General features: G+C 38.9%; 3 protein-coding genes across 3 annotated transcripts in view; 1 reads left to right on the top strand and 2 right to left on the bottom strand.

Moving 5' to 3' along the window:
- On the top strand, nucleotides 1068-3490 carry LOC107632203 (tubulin alpha-3 chain). Its single transcript, XM_016335903.2, has 4 exons — nucleotides 1068-1309; nucleotides 1388-1802; nucleotides 1894-2402; nucleotides 2936-3490. Exons 1-4 carry the CDS (start codon nucleotides 1197-1199, stop codon nucleotides 3246-3248), a joined length of 1350 nt encoding a protein of 449 aa, XP_016191389.1. The 5' UTR covers nucleotides 1068-1196; the 3' UTR covers nucleotides 3249-3490.
- On the bottom strand, nucleotides 3485-5688 carry LOC107634051 (ethylene-responsive transcription factor RAP2-11-like). Its single transcript, XM_021120058.1, has one exon. It carries the CDS (start codon nucleotides 4924-4926, stop codon nucleotides 4231-4233), a length of 696 nt encoding a protein of 231 aa, XP_020975717.1. The 5' UTR covers nucleotides 4927-5688; the 3' UTR covers nucleotides 3485-4230.
- Nucleotides 5905-13491, bottom strand: part of LOC107632204 (importin-5) — an 8158-nt gene continuing 571 nt past the window's right edge. The window contains exons 2-21 of the mRNA XM_016335904.2: nucleotides 12407-13491; nucleotides 12015-12218; nucleotides 11344-11448; nucleotides 11173-11238; nucleotides 10918-11082; nucleotides 10566-10640; nucleotides 10330-10484; nucleotides 9843-9978; nucleotides 9674-9743; nucleotides 9427-9554; nucleotides 9062-9118; nucleotides 8371-8556; nucleotides 8155-8247; nucleotides 7525-7610; nucleotides 7381-7447; nucleotides 7227-7293; nucleotides 7013-7149; nucleotides 6757-6848; nucleotides 6601-6667; nucleotides 5905-6499 (exon numbers count right to left, since the gene is read on the bottom strand). Coding sequence (XP_016191390.1) covers nucleotides 6335-6499; nucleotides 6601-6667; nucleotides 6757-6848; nucleotides 7013-7149; nucleotides 7227-7293; nucleotides 7381-7447; nucleotides 7525-7610; nucleotides 8155-8247; nucleotides 8371-8556; nucleotides 9062-9118; nucleotides 9427-9554; nucleotides 9674-9743; nucleotides 9843-9978; nucleotides 10330-10484; nucleotides 10566-10640; nucleotides 10918-11082; nucleotides 11173-11238; nucleotides 11344-11448; nucleotides 12015-12218; nucleotides 12407-13491 — 3206 coding nt within the window. The 3' untranslated portion in view covers nucleotides 5905-6334. The remainder of the gene's footprint in view (nucleotides 6500-6600; nucleotides 6668-6756; nucleotides 6849-7012; nucleotides 7150-7226; nucleotides 7294-7380; nucleotides 7448-7524; nucleotides 7611-8154; nucleotides 8248-8370; nucleotides 8557-9061; nucleotides 9119-9426; nucleotides 9555-9673; nucleotides 9744-9842; nucleotides 9979-10329; nucleotides 10485-10565; nucleotides 10641-10917; nucleotides 11083-11172; nucleotides 11239-11343; nucleotides 11449-12014; nucleotides 12219-12406) is intronic.

The raw sequence follows: 13491 nt of genomic DNA, 5'->3' as shown, positions 1-13491 counted from the left end.
AATAAGTTTATGCAATTATATTATCTAACGTACCATGGTGTAACAAGAATGTTATAGTTTGAATGGAAGAGTTATGGACAATAATTTGACTTAACAAGCAGTGAAGTTTAGATAGTTTTTTCTTTTTTCAAATACAAGTTCATTCCTTATGTATTGAATATTTGAATGTGAAGAGTGAATAAATTGTAAAGTTTGTTATGTTGCATCACTGTTGATTGTAGTAGGTTGAAGAAGAGAAGTGAAGATATTTTGGAAGAAAGATGGAGGGAAGGAAAGTAATGAATGGGTGTTTAGGATGAAGAGGGTAAAAAACCGAAAACGAAAGAGATATCAGATAATAGTGTGGGACAGTGTGGGTTGGGATGTTGGCATGTTGGGAGGGGTGAGACGAATAATTGCAAGTGAGAACTGAGAACTGAGGACTGAGAAGAGTGGTATCTGGTATGCACATGGCCACTATGCTCCACCAAATACCAACCCCATCCCTTCCCTTCTATTTAAACAGTAATCACAACTCATACAGATATTAATATGCAATATACTATAAAAAAGAAAACTCTTTAGGTAGAGGATTCTTTTCTTTTTCTTCAATTTTGAGAACGACCAGGGATTAACATGAATATAAATTACAACAATAATATTTCAAGAGCTAGCGAGACAATGGGCTATTTATAGTACAATGGGCTATTGAGTTACAACTATCTAGAATAACCATAAATAATAAATAACTTTCCAAAAATTTAAACTGATTTTTGGGTTCACCAAGAATCAAATTCTTGACCTTTTGAATCTAAGCCTCTAATACCATATCATGATATCACTCATCCCACAAACTTTAATTGATAAAAAAAAATAACACTAATAATTATATATTTAATATTCTCTAAATTTCCATTATGCACATTATATAAATATTCCATATTTCAATAGTTAAAAAATATTTTATGCAATTAATGAATCAAAATTATTTGGTTATTAATGTAAAATATAAGAGAGAGAAGGGGTGGGGACGTGGGGTCCGTGGGTGACGAAAGAGACAGAGAAAGGGAAGCTAGGCTGGCGCCAAATGAAGAGAGAGAGAGAAGGCGGATTCTAAACCCTTATCAATTCCCCTTTTCTTTCTTACTTTGCTTGGTTCATTTCCGATTTCAATCGCTCTGCTCTGCAACACTGCAAGTGAGAATTGAGAAAGAAGGATGAGAGAAATAATCAGCATACACATAGGACAGGCTGGCATCCAGGTTGGCAATTCTTGCTGGGAGCTCTACTGCCTCGAACATGGCATCCAGCCCGATGGAATGATGCCTAGGTAACTAACTCACTCACTCACTCACTCACTCACTCCATTTCAATTTCAGTTCTTCGATCTGATTTCTGTAACTGCCAGTGACACATCCTTCGGAGTGGCGCACGATGCATTCAACACTTTCTTCAGCGAGACAGGATCCGGCAAGCACGTTCCCCGTGCCGTCTTCGTCGATCTCGAGCCAACCGTCATCGACGAGGTCAGAGCGGGCACCTACCGCCAGCTCTTCCACCCGGAGCAGCTTATCTCCGGCAAGGAGGACGCCGCAAACAACTTCGCCAGGGGACACTACACCGTCGGCAAGGAGATCGTCGACCTCTGCCTTGACCGCGTTCGCAAGCTCGCCGACAACTGCACCGGCCTCCAGGGCTTCCTCGTTTTCAACGCCGTCGGTGGCGGTACTGGCTCCGGCCTCGGTTCCCTCCTCCTTGAGCGCCTCTCCGTCGATTACGGCAAGAAGTCCAAGCTCGGCTTCACCATCTACCCTTCCCCTCAGGTATAACTTGAAGATTTTAGGGTTCAAGAATTTACCTGCATGTTTTCTCTACTTTGCCTGAAATTGACGATGCTCTAATCTCTGATTTCAGGTTTCGACGGCTGTTGTGGAGCCATACAACAGTGTTCTCTCCACTCATTCTCTCCTGGAGCACACTGATGTCGCTGTGCTCTTGGACAATGAAGCCATCTATGATATTTGCAGGAGGGCCCTTGATATCGAGAGACCTACCTACACCAACCTCAACAGGTTGATATCTCAGATCATATCATCCTTGACTACTTCCTTGAGGTTTGATGGCGCCATCAATGTGGATATCACTGAGTTCCAGACCAACCTTGTGCCTTATCCTCGCATCCATTTCATGTTGTCCTCATACGCCCCTGTTATCTCGGCTGCCAAGGCCTACCATGAGCAGCTTTCAGTGCCTGAAATCACCAATGCAGTATTTGAGCCCTCCAGCATGATGGCCAAGTGCGATCCTAGGCATGGCAAGTACATGGCTTGCTGCCTAATGTACCGTGGAGATGTTGTTCCAAAGGATGTCAACGCCGCCGTTGCCACCATAAAAACAAAGAGGACTGTTCAGTTTGTTGACTGGTAACAACTCTTACTGAACTTTGTTTCCCTAACAGGTTCATTGATCATCATATTATTTTTTACTTGGAACATGTTTGCTTTCTATAGTTTTACATTGTTGTGTACACTCAGTGACCTGGTGATATCGAATTTTAATCTTGAAAATAGTAGCCTCATCCCAACGTGGGTAATATAACACGATAAGGTGCCAATGTTGCTCAATTCAATTCTCATTCCTTGGAATCATGGGAGCTTTGTGCTGTGGACCAACAATTTAGTAGGAATGAAATAAATTTTCTTTGTATCACTATGATACACAACATCAATCTAGCTGTAACACTAATATGTGGACCATAAATTTATTTTGGTACGGGTAGGGTAATTTATAACAATAACAATGATTTTGACCTGTCTTTAAGTGCATTATTCACCTCAGAATTGTTTAGCCTGGTTGCGTGTGAAATATAGCTTGTTAACTGAGCATTTATGTGAATCTTTGGTGTATGTTGGCTGCAACGATGTGATCTCTATTTTGCTGTCTTTTTCTATGATAGGTGCCCAACTGGCTTCAAGTGTGGTATCAACTACCAGCCTCCTACAGTTGTACCCGGTGGGGACCTTGCTAAGGTGCAACGGGCAGTCTGCATGATCAGTAACAACACTGCAGTTGCTGAAGTGTTCTCTCGCATTGACCACAAATTTGATCTCATGTATGCCAAGAGAGCCTTTGTTCACTGGTATGTCGGTGAAGGCATGGAAGAAGGGGAGTTCTCCGAGGCCCGTGAAGATCTTGCTGCTCTTGAGAAGGATTATGAGGAAGTTGGAGCTGAGGGAGCAGAAGATGAAGACGAAGGAGAAGACTATTGATATTATAAATAATTGAGAAACCATTTTCTATATAATTGTTACAAGTAAAAAGGGGTATATGCTTCGTTACATTGCCCCGAACCCGCATTGTTCCTTTTAATCCTGTGTGAAGTAGTTTTCTATTATTCCAACTGTTAAGTGATTAAAACAATTATGTTTCTATATGTTGACTTAGGATTCTATCGTTTGTTGCTTCAATTGTGTATTCAGAGTTGTCCATCCTATATGTTATTATATTTTTTTCTTTTAGTTTATGTGTCGCCGCTTGCAATTTCTAATAGATCTCCGTTTTTATTATTTCAATATAGATGGAAGTGAGAGATTCACCGAGGCACGTGAATCGAATGTAACTACTGCTAGTCTAAGTGAAAACACTCATAACAGCAATGATAGTCAAGTCTTTGTATGGAATGAATGAAAGAAAGTCAATCATCTTTCATGATGCTTTTTAACCGGATAGAGTCAAGTCTGCGTGCATTTTATGTTGGTCTCAAAAATAGAAAATGCAGCACCTAACAAAAGTGAGAATCTTTGGTAATGAGGAGCTTTGTATTTTTGATCCGTTGGCCGCTAGATCATTCAGTATCAAGTATCATTTGGAGCTACAGGTTCAGTTTGCTTAAAACTCAAGTAAGTCTTTAAACTCCAAATTATTTGGCTTGAAAGAGAGCAAAAATAGAATGAGCCTCTAGTCTACTTTCGGGAACCTGCCATTGCTAGGCTGCAACTTTTTCCCTATTTGCATATTGAATTTATCGAGCTCCAAGAAATTTTTGTGCCGTTTATTTGTTATGGATATGTTTGGTTGAAGCTAGAATAGCAAACTACCATAGATGAGCTATATGAGTAACTTTCACTTTAAGAAAATGGCATGGAAAAGGTGGTAATTTCATACAAACTAGAGTATTCTAAGTGCATATAAATACTTCCAATTACAAAGTCGATTTCGCAAAACAATTACTCATGGATAAGAACATGAACATCAATTAAAGCAGAACAAGTGGGAGAGAGGATAACTGACATCACACTCATACGCACTCCCATGTTCATCCTCATTCATGGCAAAAAGTGAATCTGACAGTTTCCTTTCTTCATTGAATCCACTTTCTGGTGATAATATTGATAATTCATTAATCCTTTGTTGAGCTAATGCCCATGAATAATCAAACTGATACTCATTTAGTTCAACCGGACCCGTTGCGCAGTTCATCATATTCAATTCTGGCCTATAAACATTATCAGAAACTTGGTTCTGAACCCAAAACAAAGACTCACCTTCACTACTACCACTATATCTACATGCATGGTTTTCTTGCTTGGCATCTTGAACATTGGGACTAACCATAGGGAATTGGTTTTGAATTCGAGTTGAGATAGTTCTACGATCGAGCAGGTTTCTGATTTTGAGAGATATAGGAGAATTGGGATCAATGGTGTGACGAGTGTTGAAGTTGGTGCGAGTGTTGGAACCTCTAAGGAGAAAAGCAGCTTCATCATAGGCTCTAGCAGCTTCCTCAGCAGTTTGATAGGTTCCAAGCCAAATCCTTATCTGCTTTGATGTATCTTTGATCTCTGCTGCCCATTTTCCAGAAGCTCTTTGCCTCACCCCAACAAACTTTGACTTGTTCTTCATATTCACTTTCTCTTTGGTCTTTTGTTCTTCACACTTTATACACATTAATTCATATGCATATGTTAAGCTAGCCAAAACCCAAAAACATATATATAAAGAAGATTCACAAGTTAAAGAATCTAATAGTAGTGGAATGCTCGTTTTCAGTTTCTTGTCTCATTTAACTAACATCTTATTCTGTAGTGGTTGTCCTCAATTCTCATCACGGTGGCTTAGCTTGGTCAACCCAATTTAAACAAAGCAAAGCATGATTCGTGATGACCACTTTATATAAAATGTTATCTTTTTCGATCAGTTTTAAGATGTTTCACAGTTGAGCCTAGAGCCTATATACATAGCACCGGTTCATGCATACTATTTTAAATAGATAATTTCAAATTATTTCTTTATTATATAGTGAATAGCTGTAAAGAGTATCACAAATGGCATACTATTTCAAAGTTCTCATCTGTCTTCTAACTTGTTAAGTGATTATTATGCCTTTATTTTTGTTGAGTAAACAGTGAAATAAAGCTAGCACACATGCTCTTTTTAGGTGGTTGATAAAAGTAAATTGTTTCAAGAAATTAAGACAACAATATCATCTTTATGTAATTTGACAAAGACACAATTCAATTATTGATTTAACTATCCTGCCTTGATTTTATTTATCGAGTTTTAATTAGTGAAATAAATCTAGAAGGCATCCTTTCAACAAGACAGGTGATCAATGAGACGATGACAGTTCATTCTTTCAAAGAATTTAAAACAAAAGCATCTTTAGTTAAGTTTACAATGACATAATTCAACTATCAATTTTATGTTCTTGTTTTTTCGTCAACGGTGTGTTCTCTGTATCCTCTTATGTTTATATGATCACAATTCAACGCATCATTTTTGCTTCGTTAACAAGGTAATTAATCATGAACATAAGCTCTGGTAAATACTGTTTACAAAGAAAAATTATCCTCAACCTTAATGAATAAATAGTATTTTATATGATACATTTCATACTCGGTGATAATATAAAAATAAAAAAGGAACCAATACAAATGACCAAAACTGTATGAATTGTCTCCCAGACAACTCTATTCTTACGCAAAATGGTAAGAAACCAAAGAGAGGAATAGAAACAGAAGCTCCCACGACACAATTGCCTACCCTTATTTTGGGCTAAACGGCACTATTAACACTCGTAATATACACATTCTACAGAAAGTTTCCTTTCCAATCACAATTGAATCTGCATTCTCAAAACTGAAGCCATGTTGCTATAAAAACACCATGCAAGAATGAATGATGGAAACCATCTTATGGCAAAGAATGGGTAACAAATTGAGAGACCACCAAACCGGAAAAAGCATGTCCCAAGCAGTGCAAGACACCAATAGCGAACTCAGATGTGACGCTATCAAGAAAGGATAGACTTCAAGGAAGCGAAAGGATAGACTTCAAGGAAGCAAAACCATGGAAACTATGAAGAAAGGATGGATTGCAATGCAAGCTGTTGTTGCGGCTGCAGAGATGACCAAGTAGAAGCAAGAGTTGCAGGCGGCAAGGTTTGCTGAAGCTGTCTGAGCAGATTAATCATACGGCCAGCAGTTTGTTCCGTTGCGAGGTCCTTTCCAGCACACAAAACCTACATCGCATAAAATGGGCAACATTAAATAGAAAATAAAATTAAATCAAATCAAATATGCATTGGCTCATCAAAGCAGCAAATGCTTGATAAAAACTAACCTCAGCAAAAACTGAAACTATTTTAGGAAGGTACTGATTGTTTGGACCCAAAAGCTCACTGTCAGACCTACAGGTAAACAAAAATAATAATTAGAACAAAAAGAGTAAATGCAGGACTGCATTAGGAAACTAAAAAGGAAAATTTGAGTTCCTTACCTTTCAACCATGGAACAAAGTTGATCATGGACAACTTTGGCCTCAATCAAATCACCTTTTATTGGCAAACAGTTCAACCATGCAGGAATCACCTGTAAACATAACACAAGATTGCAAAAAGATTAAATAAGCATATGCCATCTCAACCTGACAATTAAAAAACTCAGCCTCCACAGAGATTACACCATGACAAGGCAAGATGTTGATGAACAAGCCAAACAATAAGAGTGACCATTAACAGAAAAAATGTAAAGACCTGGGCAGAATCAATACTATCCCGATGAAATTGGCAAATTTTTCCCAGAGCTGAAACAGCATTATCATATGCCATTACATTATCTGAATGAAGAGCATTAGGATGCTGGATCACAGCATTTAACCTCGAAAGAGCCTCTGCAATGAGCCACTAACTTGTTAATTAATGTAATGCAATACATATCAACAAATTTTATTACAAAACGAAGCAGTACCTCCAACCAGAGGTTTGAACACGGATCCACCAAACTCTGCACAAACACCAAGGCCATACACAGCAGCCTACAGGAAGAAAGAGAGAGAAAAAAAAACTTGAGAAAAAAAATGGAACTCAAAATGTCAAACAACGGAACATGTCTAATGCCTGACCTGCCGGACATCAGCAGTCTCGTCATTACAAGCCTCCAACAAGAATGGGAGATATGTATCATAATACCTGGTCAAATTAGTGGATACGACAACTCATTCAGCAAAACATTTTGATAATAATCAAGAGTAGACAACAGCACTTACTTTATAGCTGCTTCACGACACTGCTCCGCAATGTCGTCAAAAATGCAAATGGCAATTCTCCTCTCTTCAGGTGTCTTGTCCCTTCCCTATATCCAACAGTTGAGAAAAGATTATGATTTAATATAAAAGCAATACGTGAGCTTGCAGATGATGGACATGACGACCAAAAAAGTCGTGTGTGTGTGTGTGTGTGTGTGTGCAATTTTATTGCCCTGAAGAATTAACCCTGCAGAATGAATGGCTCATCTCTAACTCCCAATTTATTTGAACATAACCCACAGCCAAATTAAATTCCCAAAGCAAGCCTGAAGATTCATCGTTGAACTAAAGCTTTCAACAGTGTGACTTGAAGCTTTCAACAGTGTGACATGAAGAATTCAGGAATATTCCAAAAATAATATGGTCAGAGATTGCTGCTATCACACAGATCCTACGTTTTAGAGCCATCACTACAATTCGGTGCAGCTAAAACTTAGAAAACAGAAAAATATAAACAGTTACATATACTTCAAGTACGATCTAGTACCCCAATCAAAATGCTAAATGACCAGCTCAATAATAAAAATGCAGTTAATATCAACAGAAAAACTAATTAGAGAAGAGAAGTGACAGCTTCTGGGAGGAACATACCCACATAGGTGTCAAATATGATGACAGTTCATCGAAGAAAGGTAAGAAGGAGGCTTTGAAGGTTTTGATCAAAGTTCCCAATATCTCTCCCACCTGGGACACATAAATGTTTTGAAAGGATGACCAAAGAATTGATCTGTACGAACATAATACAAAGACAGTAGCCCAGCAATCAACATAACTCAGATTTTTTAAAAACGAAATTACACAACTAACTTGATCAAAAACTTCTTCCTCTTGTTCATTTTCCTCTTTAATCAGCTCACTCTCTTCAGCATCAAAATCTTCAGCTTTGGTCCTCTCTGCCCTCTCTCTTTTCCTACTTGAACTAGCTGTGATCACTTGTTTTATCTCGTCAACAATGGCCTTGACCTGGCTTTCATCCAAAAGCATCCCAGAAATCTGAAGAACACAAAAAGATCAGAGCACATACTGGATTGAGGCTACACAGGAATTACTCTTTCCTTGTAATAATTTGATTATAAAATAAATAAGTGACAACAAAAAGGGTCTTCAAAAGGAAGTAAGCAATAGGCATCCACCTTAATAGTGAAGGGGAGTGAAAATTCTTGCATAATAATATATGATTATTTTTAAAAACAAAACTACAAAAACCACAACAATTACAAAGTGGAGCAGACTTGCTATCACGTGGAAATGAGGGGCAATGGTTGAACAGATTAATACCAATTCAACAAGAAAAAATATAAATCCTAATCTAGAATTCTAGATCAATTATAAAACATGAAATAAACAAAACCTTTAGTTTTGGCTTTATTAGCATCACTTATGATGTTAGCTAATATATGCGAGGCTAGATTTTATTTCCAACTAGAATGTTAAGTATCAAACTTCGAGTGTAACACCCCCTAATTTTGTATAATATTTATCATCTAATGATACTAACCTGTAAGCATTCATTCAATGAATCCAACATGCTTGCACAAATTTCTGTATCTGGTTCCTGCAAGCAAACAGAAGAGGGAGAACTTTAGCACAACAAATGCCATTGTAGAGCCTGGCCAGGCAAAGTCCACCCAATATAACCTATATTAAGCTTGGTTATCAAATCCATGCCTAGACTAGGTCTCCTAAACTAACAAAAAAGTCCATACTGCACTCACAAAGGAACACCTCAGCTTATATGATATTTAGAGACTGATCAACAACCCCTAAGGATTCAGATCATAATAACAACTTACTCATGCTGTAAAAACCTAATGAATTCCATATAGACGCATCTAAGAACAGATAAACTTGTATAAGGAATACCTTATGTAACGCGTCCACCAAAGCTGGGATTATACTGTCACTCAAAAACTTTAAATAGGATGCATCCCGACCTTGAGATTGCCCTTTCTCAATAGCCAACTTTGCAGAACGTAATAGCTCCGGCATTGCTAAAATGATATAGGAAATCATAACCATTAAAAACAGCTGGGATAATGGCATATAGCAACTTAATGAGCAGAGGAAAATTGTTAACAAAAAAGATGCAAAGGAACGATCATTCTTATACCTGAAACGGCTGCTTTTCTAACCTCCTCATGGAAGTAAAATTTAAGAAGTGGAACTAAAGTTCCTGCAACCTGTCCCACATGCAATTTAATACTCAGAAAACGGTGTTTCTATAAACAAAGTGCAATATGTAAAGGTGTTATTAACTTTTATAGTGTTCCCAGTCTAACCTGATCAATCCATGGAAAGAATCCTTCCTTCAACTCATCAGCATAACAGCAAAGCATGTTACAGGCTGTGGCCTTTTCTTCCAGAACACTAGTTTTGATGCCAATTCTTTTGTCCCCAAGAGTGATGGTCTCCATACTATAATAGTATAATGAATAAACAAAACTTAGTTGGATTTATCTTGCCTAAGTAAAATTATCAATGCATCTGATTCACCGGTCAAATGAAACTGTAATGAGCATCCGAAATGACTGCAAATATGTATGTGCATGTGCATCAAGATCTATGTGTGTTGTGAGCACAGTGCACACAGCATGAAATGCAAGCAAATTTCTTAAGTATTGAAAACAAAGAATAAAAAGAGGCACTAAATCAGAATTTGTTTAAGTCAACATGAACATATTTTAGGCCAAAATGACAATACACAAAAGCAAAGGGGAATCATTTTGAACCAAAATAGTTAACCAAGAGATGGGCTAGATTCAACACCTGTCATCATCAGAATCATCAATATCATTTTCTGAATCAGCTGATGTAATGGTCACATCGGGCTTAAGTGAAGCAGACCGAAGCAAAGGCGGCATAACAAACTCCATATAAGGAAGAAAATCTTGCCCCAGACACTTGCAAAGCCTAGCCCATGCCTGTAATAAATGAATGTTATTGTGACTGGATAATCTAATTCGCACTTTATGTATCCACTGGCAGTAAATTAAGAACTATACCTGTAGCATGTAACTGGTTGTTGGATCATCAGTCTCCATTTGAGATACTTGTAAGGACATAAGAACTTCCATGACCTATTAAAGAGCCAGCATATATCATATATAGGATAAATACATGAGAACTTGCAGAGGAGATAGAGAGAACAGAGAAGTTCTTCATGAAAGAGACAAGGTGTACTGTACGGTTCACTTCATTAAGCACTTAACTTCACACTTTCCAATTAGGACTAATCATTTGTTTTAGCCGAGGTTGAAGTGGTTTGGAAAAAGAATATAGAATTGAGAAAACTCTTTATTAACTCAGAAAGTTGTGGTATATCAATTTCAAAGAAAGTAAATAATAACAGCCTACCTGTTTAGCATCAGCCCTAAACTTCTCCTTCCCAACAGCCATTCCAACTAAACTTATACACTCCATAGACTTGGCACGAAGCATGCGGTTAGACTTGTCAGTTGCATTAACCAATATAGCCTTCAGGTACGGCATGACAGCATCATAGTATTTTTGGAAGTGTTCCTAAGGAAGACCACAACACTAATGAGTAAATTACAAGAAAAGGAACTAATAAGATTATAGATATTGACATTTGCAAATCATATAAAATACCTGAGATGAATCAGCCACTGATGCTAAAGCAGTTAAGGCGCCCTCTTGTACCATTTGCTTACCATTCTAAAAACACAGGAAAGAAAAATCCAAAATAAGTGGTATGATGAAAGAATATATATGTATTAAAACAATAATATTACTCTTGGGAATAATATTCTATAAACATACCTGAAGAATTACAAGCAATTTGCTAACAATTCCATCCAAGTAGGGTGTTAAAATATCAGGTGTGCAGTTCTCACTGAAGTTGAGTACTGCTGAAGCAGCATGTGCCTGTATAGATCATATCACAGAAAAGTTTATACTAGAAGCTTATCTAATTAAAAAATAAGGTAGATCCAGTGCCTGTATCATATTACACAAATGTTTATAGTAGGGCTCAATGGCGTGTAGCCGATCCCACATAGTGGGATAAGGCTTTGTTGTTGTTGTTGTTTATTTTTTATTTTTACTTTTTTTAAGGTAGATCCACAAACGGCACTCTTGCATAGCATGTTGACTATTACCAAAGGAATAGAATAAAAACAATTGCCATCAAAATATATGAATCTAACGGGACAGTGAAAGTGCTATGTGAACTCTGCCAGTATTCCCACTTCTACTTAGTATTTCCTCCACCAACTACAACATATAATACAATGTCACTCTTTATGAGTTTATGACATATTGAGAATGCAAGAAACTATTATTGTAAATGAAACCTGCACTAGTTATAAAGTTGCATAGCAACAATCAAGACTATACCCAAAGCTCATAAGGAAATGACAACATTTTCATTTAAATTTCCACTAATCATTGTGAGATTATCCATGTTCAGTGACAATAAAAACTACACTGACCTGCACACGAGGATTTGGAAAATCATCCATGGCAGCCGCTAGTGCTGGCAACACTCCTTGATGGTATTGAATTTGCAAATCTGGACCCAAATCAGTAGACAGTTGACCGATTGCATTGATAGCTGCCCACCTCACACGAGGGTGTTGATCATTGAAGGAGTTTAATACCATAGCCACAACTTGATCCAAATTCTTTATCATGACCTGCAGCAGCAATGGGAAGGCAACACAAAATAAAAACCACAAACACGGAGTGAAAAAAAAGGGGATACTTCCTACATGGATAAGTAACTTCACAATCAACAAACAATCATATACAAATTACAAGATATTATACTACCTAACATGAAAAGTTAACAGCAATTCGAAAGTTAACATTTCATGTTCACTACCTTTGAGCAACCCTCAGCAATTTGAGCAAGTGCAATCAATGCAGCATGGCGTTTTTGCCACTCAGGAGCAGCCAAATAAGCAGGCAACTGTTCAGACGCAACCGGGACAATAGTATTCCCACCCAGTGATATCGAAAGCCTATCCAAACACTCTTGTCCAACGCTGTAGTTACTTGTTTCGCCGGCATCTTCGTCCTCTGTCTCAGCACTGTGCCAAGCAGGATCATCCTCAATATCCAACAGCATCTTCATCAGAATGGCGAACATCCTGCTGATAAACTGAGGCAGCTTCCTCATCATCCCAGGTGCTCTCTCCCTCGCCTCGGCCAGAGTAATCACAAACTCGATCGCCAAATGCCGCGTCCCTTCCTCCAGCGACTCTGCCTCGGCAATCTGAAGCATGGCTCCAACAACATCCACCAGCTGCCGCCGGAGGAACCTCGGCTCCGTACCGGCAAGCTCGATCAGAAGTTCCAGAGCCTCCTGTGCAGTGGCCTCCTGACCGGAATTCAGCGCCTCAGTCAGCGTCCTCATCATGGCCGGCAACAAATCCTGGAACCGGTCCCGATCGGCGGAGCCAGACAAGCACTGAATGAAATTAATAACTGCATTCAACGCGGCGATTCTCACATCGGAATTCGTGGTCGGAGAGGTCAAGCACTGGAGAAACAATCCGTGAAGATGCTTGATGTGAGGCGTGAGTGACTCCCCGATGTACTGCGACAACTGCGCGAAGATGAGGAACGCGGATTCTTGAAGCTTTGGAGAATCGGAAGAAACGCACTGGAACATAAACGGAAGGAGTTCAGGCCAGGCGTTATCAGGGAGGATCCCGGAGGCAAGCTCGGAGATGGTGTCGCAGAGCTTCTTGGAGATGGATTTGACGTTCTCGGTCTGGATAGAAGAGAGGAGGAGGGACTTGAGAGAAGACTGAGTTTGAGGGGAGAGGCGTGGCCAGAGGTATGAGTCGTCGCGAGTGAGCTGCTTGCGGAGGAGGATGGCGGACATGGCTCGAGCCTCCTGGTGAGGGGAGGAGGAGAGGAGGTGTGCGAGCTTCAAGGAGAGCGTGTCGGGATCGGTCTGCT

Source organism: Arachis ipaensis, chromosome B03, assembly GCF_000816755.2.
Source record: "Arachis ipaensis cultivar K30076 chromosome B03, Araip1.1, whole genome shotgun sequence".
Lineage (NCBI taxonomy): Eukaryota > Viridiplantae > Streptophyta > Magnoliopsida > Fabales > Fabaceae > Arachis > Arachis ipaensis.
This window is presented reverse-complemented; position numbering and strand designations above follow the sequence as displayed.